Raw genomic sequence first — 11,699 nt, forward strand, 5'->3', positions numbered from 1 at the left:
TCTTACTACTCAAATCAAATGTGAAACTACATCTTATCATATATATTATTTTATTTTCTATTTTTTAAAGTAATCAGGTTTTTCTTTTTTAGTTTTGGCCACTTGTCACCACAATATCACCATTTATGTTGTTATTGAGCATATGAGAATGTTTGGAAATTATCATTGAAAAGTTGTCTGTTCTAATTAAACATCATACAATGACAATCCAATCGGCGTTATTATAACAGATGATTCGATCTCCTGACCTTTCACAGTAACGTGATGTTAACAGGTTGACGTCACTGAAAGTTGTGTTGCTTCTCGTAAAACTGTGGCTCACAGACAATGTCTCAAAAATGTCTATAACAAAAACTGCTGCTTACATGAAATATTGTGTCTTGCTGTCCTGATCTGGTATAAATTAATATATAATAATAATAATAATAATATAGTTTGTAGACACATTAATGATTATTTTTGAATAGAATTTTGAATTCATTGTCTGATTACTGAATCGAATCCTTTTGAATCCCACAATTGTAAGTAACAAAAGGTGCACAAAACGTAATACTTAACAACTAAAACTCAAAGATTGACATGAAATTTTTTGAATCTTAATGGATCAGGGTATTTTAGTTACTTGGAACCGGATCCAAACTTGAAAACCAGCCAATATTAGAAGTAATTTAGACAAGCAATAGCCTCGCTTTTTGGAGAGAGTTCAGAAAATTCAGAAAAGGGAACTTCACTAACTTCCATAACTTGTCACAGAGTTTACAGTTTTGTCATAAATTAGCTGATGTTTATGCAGCTGCGCTACTCGAGTTTTATATTCTATCCCTGTGAGGACATCTGAAGTGTAGAAATACAAAAATAACCATGCAAACCTATGTGAGACCACACAGACGTATCCACAACACATCTGTAGATGAGCATTCAGAGCAGAGACAAGCTGACACAAGCGAACAGACTATAAATACACAGATACCTAAATGCACACACATACACAAATACACATCCCTTTACATCTGTCACACATACAACAACCACCCACGTACCCACTCTGCAGCTCAGTGATACCACATGCAGAAGTAGAAAACAACACTCAGAAGTGGCATCCCAACAAACCCAACAAACCTGGGTTATATTAAGTGCAGAATTGATTGTTTGATAAACCGCCACCCAAACATTGACTGTCGAATCACAATTTAGCAACCATAACAAGGCATAGCTCTGTGTGAATCAACTTCAGAGTGCTCCGGGGTAAAATTTGTGTTTTCGTCAAGGGAGTCTGGTGGCTTTTAATAGAACGATATAATGAGTGTTTCTGGTTAAACAAAAAGGATCTTACTCTTTAAAAAAAAAAGGTCTATCTCTGAAGGGATCCTTACCAAAACTGAAAACATACTGTGTGAAAATATGTATGTATGTGAGTTAATAAGCAGCCAAACAGTAATTTATGTTGATCTTCTTCTTTATCATACTAAATGGACTTCTACCAAGCTTTAGCTTGCACAGAAATACAATGTTTCTTTATTTCCATGTACTCTATATGGATCAACTTTACACCATTTACAAGATGTTTTCTTTTTAAAACAAGTCAGCTGGAAATATTAAAAACTCATTTGGAAACAGCGCTATCAACCAACTCATGAAGGTAACATTAGCTTAGCTAACTAATAAACCTGCTAGCCACAGTTGTATTTCAGCCAGCAAAATGAAACAGTCAGCGGCTAGAAATGAGAAGCTGCTTTTGTACCCCCTGTCTGAGACCAAAGACACACTGTTTCAACAATTACAATTACAAAATATTTTAAGCTTTAAATCTGCCACTGTCGTTGTAAATGCATACGTGCTGTGCAAGGACAGAAATCATGACATGCATAGCCGCAGTAAGCGGCTACGTTTCAGTACTACCGGACTAACTACATTATTAGCTAGTTACTAGAAAAAAAAACATTTCAAGAGGTTAATTCCTTCCTGCGCTACTTTCTCTTTCAATACCAATTTTTGTTCAACACTCCCTCATAAAACTCTGAGGAGATCATATTGATCTACATTTCAGTTCAAAAACCTAACTTAATCACTAATTTATTCAGTCGTTCATATTATGATCATTTTTATCGTTTTTTTCACCCTAGATGTCGTCACAAAGCTGTCGTCCGATCTCCTCACCTCCTCATTCCTTCCAATTTATTTCAAAGTCAGTCACTCCTTCTCTGTCTCACCAGCACCTGACCCTCTGCACCTGTCAGCATGCTACCTCTGGGTGAAGCAGAAACACCAACTGGTATCTAAACATAAGGGGGATAGACAGCCTCTGTGAGTGTGAGAAAGACAGAGTGTGTGTTTTTGTGTGTGAGCCCATGTGTGCTTGCATATGTAGAGAAATGAGGCGGGCAGGCAGGAGGAGGAGAGCGGTGACAAGGACTGACAGCACAAAGGCAGAGATCCAGTAAATACTTGATAAAAACCACTCGCACATAAATCCTACCACCGGGAATTTCCTGCAAAGGAGCCGAGCTATGGGTGAGATGGTCTCAAATCGCTGCCATGCAGGCGCGAAACAGCATGAGAACGACACAAATTCACTGGGAGTATGCTCATTTTGTTGGGCATATGTGTTCACAAACAACACGGGAGAGATTTGTTCCAAAGTAAGCTGGGATGAAGTGATACCTAGAGTTATAAAATGGTGTTAGAAACTAGGAGTAGAGTTTGACAGATGTGGGCGGCTACCAGTGACAGTCTAACATAAAGAAGGCTGCATTATGGAAAACGTAGGCTTTAGAAGTTTTGAAGCTTAATCCATACTAGACATTCAGTCAGGTTACATCGTGCTGCTTCAATTTTGTTCATTTCTGTTTTCAAATCACAACATCATGGGAGACTTACAACCCTTTCTGCCAGAAGTTACGTTTATGTACTACCGATTTGCAACAACAGACTTGTTTGGAAGGAAACATAACGTTTAATTAATTAAATTTTTTAACAACGTAAGTAGGAAATGTTTTTAATGAATGCTGCACAACATCTGTACTGGGAAAATCTATAACACTGACAATGTATTTGATTTAGGTTCTTCACAAAATCCACTCCTATGAATTAAAGCATAAGTCGTGTTTTTACTGTTGATGTTGATGTTTAGCTATTCGCAGCACTTGGTTAAGGTTAGATAAAATTGTGTTTTTTGTATATTTCAAGACGGAAAGTGTCAAGAAAGTCCCACTCCTTGTTTGCTCACAATTCATCCCGACCACCTTCCTCCCTACTCGAGTCGGCCCTTCCTATAAGCTAACTAAGCAGCTGCCAAACTCATGCATGGTTTGCTGAACTGACTGATCTTTAATTCATACAGCCCAATATCACAAATCACAAATTTGCCTCAAAAGGCTTTACAAACTATAACCCGTTCTCACTCCCAAGTCATCACATGTGGACGCTTGATTAAAACCTTTTGGTGTTACTTTTTAACGCACCTGGTACCCCTTTAGAACACTACAAGTAGGCCTAGTATAAAAAAGACCAGACATTAACTCGGGAGACTGGAGTTCTTTTCCTGTGTGAAACAAAAAGTCAATGTTGATTCTTTTAAACACAACACTTTCGCAACTAACTTAACTTATGTAACAAACTTCTCAAATGATCTTTTTCTAAACCTAACCAAACAGTTTTGTTGCCTAAACCTAACCAAACTGTGAGCATTTCACAATGTTAAACCACGTGTTTTATTTTAAAAGTCAGATGTATTCATTATTGCTAACTTGAACGCGCAGCCCTGCACATGCAAAAACAGCGCTAAAGAGGTACTCAGTGTACCAAGGGTCTTGACCAAGGGTCCATATGTGACGAGTTGGAGTGAGAACAAGTTGTAATGGCATGCGACAACCTCTGTCCTCTGACCCTCGATTCAAGGGCAACTGGACTTCTTCAGTTCTGAAATGACTGGTAGGGAAACTCAGCTATTTGAAAGAGGTGTCAAGGAAGCCATTTACACCCGGTGTGAGAAGCCGTCACTGAACAGAAGAGGGGGTCTACGCCACCACTTATCACCCCACTTACAATGCTGTCCTTTCATCACTTCCCAGGAAACTTAAGAAACTTTACCTCTTGGCCTCAGGTGAAGATGCCAATAATGGTCGTTCAGACCTCGGGTGGTTCTAACAACCATAACGACTGTCGTTACAACAGCCAGGAACACTAACCAACCAGGTGTATCGACGATGCAAACAATCCCACTGAAGTTAAATAGCTGAGTTTCCCTACCAGTCAGTCAGAACTGTAGAAGCCTCTTGGAAGAGGGATGAAATGTCTTCTAGTATCTTCAACAAAGTCCATCTGCCCTTGACTTTAACCTTCTTTGGATAACTATGACCTGGATAACTGAGAACCTTCACAGAAACCTCAGGAAGAGAAGGGATCCCTCTCCCAGGACAGACAAACATGTAATACATGTCGTATGTACAGAATAGACCAACATAATAAAATTACTGTATGGACAATCATAATGTAAAAATGATTGTGAACAGATATAAACAGGTGGATCCAGGAGGACGTTGAGCAACTTCAGGTGTTGTCAAACAGATAGGACCTGAGCGACCTGACCTTCTCTCCACCAAATGGAAGTAGTGTAATGTTATTTTAGAGCCACATAAGCTCGTAGGTAGGAGGTCTGCGTACATGGATGGTTAAAAAAGTGTGACTTCCCTTCCTTTAATTTCAACGTTGTTTTTCTTTAAACCATGACAGTAACATTTCCCTCACCTTCACCTGACCAACACCTGATCAACCAAATCATTTTTGGTGACTAACCCTAACCAAACTATTAGCAGTGGTAAATCAGTTTCTATTTAATTTTCTGTCTCTGTTTAACTTAACAACCGTTACACAAGGAAATACTGCGCGTTCTGGACCTTTTGTAATACGGGTTTTTCTTGTAATGTAATTAGTCTTAATCAATAGAAAACGATTCTGCAAGGAAAGAACACAGAAAACAAACAGGGAAGCTGAAGCAAAAACACACATCTTTTTGGAAAACAAAAAACAAGCCATGTTGCTCGATAACAGAAAAACTGCTTCACAGATGCTCAATGGTAGTTAGAGAGCCAGACTGATAAACATGAAATGTGCCCTCTTCTGTTATTCAATTTGCTCCAAACATTTGCCAGCAGAACTGTAACATTTACTGAGAGTTAATAGAAAATATCGGCATTACATATTTACAATTATTTTGATATGTTTGTGCATAGTGCGGCTCATTACATGACGCCTGAAGAAAATATGCAAGCAGGCTGATGGTCGAAATCTGATACTATTTGTGTCCTGACTGCTTGAGCCTCTCAGTATGGCTGTCAGTGTGAATCAGTGTGTCTGTGGGAAGATGGCACATCCATATGGACTGCATGCTGTTCGTATGTGTGTGCGTGACTGAGAGCGAGAGAAAGAGTATTATATTTGATGTATGAGCCTTCATGTGGAGAAAGAATTAATACTCTGGGGAGGCTTCCAGCAATACAGGAGCCATGTTACAATTATCAGCTCCTCCTCCTCACACACACACACACACACACACACACACACACACACACGTGCATTGACAGATAATACAGATACCATCTATGAACATCATGACATTAATTAATCACTGATTGATATTTTACAGCAGCAGCTTTTCACCTGACTGCTTTCCCCCCCTGTAGGTCGAACACTATGCCTCCCTCGGTACAGTCATGTTGGCTGTGTGTGGCTTTGTGTGTGTTTCTGCACGCTAACTTGTGCGATTATGCTGAAGAAAAAGAAATTCTCCATTTGGACCAATTTATCGCATGAAAGCTAATTTATAATGATAAATATGTCCTTTTCATAAAGCCCAGATCCTGAAAGAATTAAAACTACAGTGAGATAAAATTAAGATTTCACGAAACAATATTTTTTTCGGCATTTTAGTTAGTGTTTGCTGCTGAAGTTGGATCAGGAGTGTGTGGTGCCCATCCCTGTTCCCACTTTAAAGGATACAGTTACCAGACCTGTTCAATTATTTAAATCTACCAATCACACCACCTATTGAACAGGTGGGTCCCTCAGACACTATATCAGGTGCAGCACAATGGACTGTGTATGTGTGTGTGGTTGTGTGTGTGTTTGTGTGTGTGTGTGTGTGTGTGTGTGTGTGTGTGTGTGTCAGCCTGTCTCATATAGGGTCACTGATCTGTGCAGGCTGACTGTGTGTGACTGCTTTGATTGACGTGGAAAGAAACTCGTTCTGTAAGTGTTAAAGTCACAGTGAGTGCAACTGTGGGACGGTTCTCACAACATTTCAATTACAGATTGTGTTCAGTAATTGATAAATAAACAACAGAATACATCATCTTTTACTATCTATGCTAGAAACAAATCTATAACCACTAACTAAATTGATAATATGAGCCTGTCCACCCAAGTAAACATGACCAGTTGGTGCCCCAAAATGCATGTGTTTACGTTCAGGTGGCCTCGATTGTCTGTGGTAATTATAACGGGAGCAAAGGAGGAAGTGAGGTGACGTTACTGTAGAGCGATAATCTGCAGAGGGATGAGGTCAAAACATCAAGCATATCCAGCTGCAGCCCGCAGACATGACGCAAGTTGAAGAAAGCTGAACTTATCCTTAAAATATGGTTCGTCCCAGAAGACACCGCGCACAATACGTGATGACGTTTATCTCGGCCCACGTAGTACCCTATATATTTCTTTAAGAACTGGTTCAACTATTAATTTGCGGCAAGGAGACCGACTAGATTGATATTTATTGTAAAATATATATATTACTATATATTTTACTACTATATATTGAACTGTAAGATTGTATGGTGCAAGAATAGTAAAGCAATTAAAACTGTTAAAATCTGTAAACATTGTTACGTGACACCCCATCGTATCTAGTTGGGTCATGCTTTATTATCTTGTCGTTTTGTTTTGGCTAAAGATCTTTGTATGAAATTAATTCAAGATTCAATATAGAAAAAAAACCCTGCAGCTGCCTTTTTAATTTGTTTTCCTAAGCCAACTTTTGAAGTCAGAATGTACGTTGCTGTGGTTCAAAGGCAGCAGGACAGCATAATGTACATTCATTAGTTCACACTTAAATGATCTTATCTGAACATCTCTGTGTGGGCCGAGATAAACGGCATCGCATTATGTGGCTTCTGGGATGAACCATATTTGGAAGTTCAACTTCCTTCAGTTTCCTTCACGTTTGTCTGCGAGCTGCAGCTGGATCCTTCTCCAAAACATTGCACTTTAACACATGAGACGGCTGTTTGTTTCCATTTTCTATCAACAGTCCACATTAGTTTGTTTTGTTTAACAATAACCAAGAACATAAACCAGTATTATTGGAACTGTGACGACGAGGCTCCACTAACCTTAATAAAGTAGTGATGTCAACCCAAACCATGATCTTTCTTTCATGACCGAGTCCGTCATAGACCAGAAGGCAGCCACGTGACATGTTGAGATCTGAGTTACAGTAAGAGTTACTCGCACTTTGAACTCTTGGTCTGCTGGTACTTTTTTTACCCACATACATATACAGTAAGCCAGACATGAATCTTTAACGTTCACTCTTTCTGAAAGGTTCATGGAGGAAATTTTGTGAATGGAAGACTTAAAGGATAAGGCCACGGAGGATAAAGACATTCTATACTTTTGTTATTGTCAACGAGTCCCATCAAAAGACCAAAACGATCCATGTGTTAATCCAGATTTATGAATGATGTCAAGGATTACCTAGAGTAGGTATCTACGCTGTTGCTTTCCAATTATGTACTTATATAACTAGAGTTTCATCCACATAACTTCTACAGATACTTCTACTGATACAAAGTGACAACTGCTGAGGCTTTCTTACTTCTTCCTAGTCTTCAGTATCTCCACCCACCAATCAAGGCTCTTGTGGTCCTCATGTGGTACCTCGGTAGCCGCCATAGCTTCATGTGTAGGCTCGGTAGCTACGCCATAACTCCTTAACATACAGATGTAAATAAAGCTTAGGTCCGTCTCCCAACACTTTTCAAGCACCGGCCCTATTTGTGGCCCCAAACCCTTTAGCTCCTACTGAAGATGTAAATCTTTAAAACAAGTTTACAAATGTATGCAGCACTTTCATTAAAAAAAAATAATTTCCTTTTTAGCAGACATTATTCAGGAATAAATAGTGCTCTTTTTGGGGACGGCTTTTGTGGGACTAACTCCAAATAAACTACAGTACCAATGATCATAACAAATAATGAAGGTACATGTCACCTAGTGCATTAGTGTGGCTCAGTTATGTGTTTTTGATAGCATTTGTACAACAAGGGAGCTCTCTGACATAGAGGAAAAGGAAATATCAGGCTTTGGCTACACAGACAGCGTTTGTTAAAGACAAATATGGAATATGTCCAGATTTCTCCTTTAATGGAAGCATACCAGCAGAAATGGGATCACTAAATCAAGTAAATTCAAGATTTTTAACACAAAGTAATTCTTGGAACAGGCAGAGCCTTTTGAAACAGATGAAAAATCTGATACGTAATGATGTTTTATATAAGATTATGTTAGGAATCTTTGTGACAGAAACTCTGATTTCACTAGAAATATCTCAGAATGAGCGAACAGCCAAAAGCCCCGCTGATCATACAGTCATTCTTCAGCAAAAAATACACTGAAGTGAGTCACACAGTAAAATATCAGGCACCCGGGTGCCTCACAGCGTGATTTAATTCAAACACCTGCATGTCAATAAGCAGAGAGAGGGGGAAAGAGAAAGATCTAAATGTTGAAGGAGACTTGCTGCTGCAGTCGGCCTCTCAAACTGGTGCTAATAATGACTGCTAATGCCAATAATGTGCAACATGTTCACAACTGAAACTGTTTAACATTTATATACTGTAAATGACACGTGAGAGATGCTGCTTTTAAGCCCAAAACAAATAAAAATTACAGCTAGAAAAGATCAACAAAAATTTATCTGCAACTATTTTTAGAACTGATGAACTGTTCATTTAATTTTCAAGAATAAATGCAGAACATTTCCTAATCCTGGCTTCTCAAATATAAGTATTTGCTGCTTTTCTTTTTCCTTTGTGATATTAAATTGAATATTTTTGCATTTCAAACTGTTGGTTCGACCTGACAAAATATTTCACTCATGAACCGAGAAGACAGTCTGTGAAATAATCGTCAATGGAAACAATTGTTTGAATGTAAATGAATACATTGAAGTCATTACCAACAAACGCAGGTAACATGGTGAATCAAAGATGTGGGGGAAAAAAGTTTGAAGTGCACACACATGCATAAATAAATCCACACACAAACTGAAGCCTGCAGCTCTGCATCTGATTATGTTTGTGTGTTTGATCGAGCGATTTACTGACTGACAGAGTGACTCGCTGAGTGATTGATGATGAGCCTCATCATTCACAGAGAAGCTCTGCCTCGTCCTCACTGCTTTTACTTCAATATCCAACCAGTCTCACCAATGAGAGCTGTGTGCTCATGTAGATGTGAGATGTTTGTGTGCATCCAGAGGTGACTGTGTGTAGACCAATGTTTCTTCTGTCAGTGATGTATACATCTGTGCACAGACAAACAGGTAAACACATATTGCAGCTTTCCTCTTAGTAAGCGTGCAGAGGAGCTGCCATCCTTCCTAAAAGGACTTCATTGCATCTGCAGTAACAGGTTTTCCTTGTTTTCCAGCACACCATGAGAAACATTCATAGAGGAAGAAACTCAAACATAGCTAAATCTGGGAGCATTAATGAGCATTGCTTTTCAAGGTGTGGGAAGTCACTTTGGGGAGGCAGGGCTTTCACTTTCCAGTATATTATGTCCGATTTAGACTCAGAGGCTGCTTGTTGCTGACGACTGATCTGCTAAATTGTTTTTTCAGAGGCAGTAAACACAATCTCCCTCCTCTTCCTAGAATGGAGGATTTAAGGCAGCCTGTGGGGATTTTAAGCCAGAATCACTTGGAGCAACACGAGGGGGTCTCTCCAACACGGATAAAACACACACGTTAACAACCGACGGAGTGAGAGGGCGGCAAAGCCGTGGTGCTGAGACGTGATGCCAAGTGACACTTGCTGGAAGCCGTCTGCAGAGAAGAGTCTCCTGCACAGCCTCCAGCAGGGATGGAATTACATAACTTCACTCCGAAACTCAGATTTTCGACAAAAGTGGGAGCAAATGAGCCGCTGAGGGTCGTGCAGGAAATAAAAAAGGAATCCAAATATTAATTTTCCCAACAAGTAACCTGGCGAGCAGATCCATACTGTTGGTTTAACTTGAGACGCGTTTTCTTTTCTTTTTTTGGCTTTTGCCACCTGCAAAAAATAATCATTTCAACCTGTCGTCTCGTCGCACGTCGGTTTAAAAAGAAAAGGATTATATTTGTGTCTTACCTGCATGTTTTCCTGTTTTGTAACGGCGACGCCGATGGCTGATTTCTGCCGGAGTGCGTCCTCTCTGCGCGGACCCTCAACCTCCGACTGCCGCTCTTCTCGATGCGAAGGAATGCCCACATTTACACGCGCGCGCGCACGCGCGCGCGGGGGTGGGGGAGTAAGGGGTGCAGCCTGAGAAGAAACCAAGTGGACCTTCATCTTTTTACAGCATAAGCCTAATGATGTGAAGGCACGTCAACAGGCTGGCAGCGGATTTAATTCTCCTAATTCAATCAGCCTGAAACCACCTGCACCTGGACTAATGTTGATCCGGAATGTCAGGAAACGGAAGAATGGGTTTTGCACATACAGTTTAAGACACATATTGTGCATCTGATTTATATGTTCTTATCTTTATCCTTTTCCTCTATTGTGCTGATAGGCCTACTCTTTATAAAGAGGTTATAAGTGGTACATAATGGCTAGTGGTTACTAAATAATCTACTTATGCTTTACATTTTTAACATCCCTTTTCCTGATGTGTATCCAGCATGACATTTGCTTTGTCTTTTTTGCTTTATTTTATCAAGACCTCTGATAGACGTTTAACCATTTAGCTTGAGGAAAAGCAGCTGCAGGTAACTCTTAACTTCAACCCCTCCTATTTAGCAACTATAAGCAACACTTTATGTAGCTATTTATAACGTAGCTGTAAAGAGGTTTGTAAGTGTTTATTAATGTTGCTGTTAACATTTCTAACCTTCTAAGAGGCATCCATAGACTAAAACTTATTAAATAATTGAAGGTGACCTTCGCTGAGAGACTCAATGATCATAAAGACAAAGCAGGAGGATAAACATCATGAAACCTGGCATTGATTGGCATGATTCATTAATCAATACATATATTAGTTACAACATATACACTCTTAAAAACTCCCTTATTAGAAATAGGTGCCAATGTATTATTTATCTTAATTGTAATATCTTAAACCTAGGGCATTCAATTTGAGGGGATTATTTTTGTATTACACTGTAATGTCATTTATGGTGTTCAATTACAACAGTGCTTGAAGGCAGCATCTCATAAAAGGAGACAAAGTATTCATCATTTTGACCTTTATCATTCATGTTTTCTGTCCTCTGTGATCACTGAGGCTAATTTCTGCATTTCAAGTAAAGACAGGGAAGTCCTGCATGTGTGTGTGTGCGTGTGTGTTGGGAGGGGGGGGGGGGGGGGGGGGTCTGTGTGTCTGTGTGTGTGTGTGTGTGTGTGTGTGTGTGTGTGTGTTGCATTAGATTACAGTAC

General features: G+C 39.5%; 1 protein-coding gene across 2 annotated transcripts in view; it reads right to left on the reverse strand.

The window, feature by feature from the left end:
- The window catches only part of kcnip3b (Kv channel interacting protein 3b, calsenilin), a 52,243-nt gene extending 41,640 nt beyond the window's left edge, over positions 1 to 10,603 (reverse strand). For both annotated transcript variants that reach the window (XM_046034738.1, XM_046034737.1), the window contains exon 1: positions 10,410 to 10,603. In XM_046034738.1, coding sequence (XP_045890694.1) covers positions 10,410 to 10,415 — 6 coding nt within the window. In that variant the 5' untranslated portion in view covers positions 10,416 to 10,603. The remainder of the gene's footprint in view (positions 1 to 10,409) is intronic.
- Positions 10,604 to 11,699: the final 1,096 nt, after the last annotated feature.

Source organism: Micropterus dolomieu, linkage group LG21, assembly GCF_021292245.1.
Source record: "Micropterus dolomieu isolate WLL.071019.BEF.003 ecotype Adirondacks linkage group LG21, ASM2129224v1, whole genome shotgun sequence".
Classification (NCBI taxonomy): domain Eukaryota; kingdom Metazoa; phylum Chordata; class Actinopteri; order Centrarchiformes; family Centrarchidae; genus Micropterus; species Micropterus dolomieu.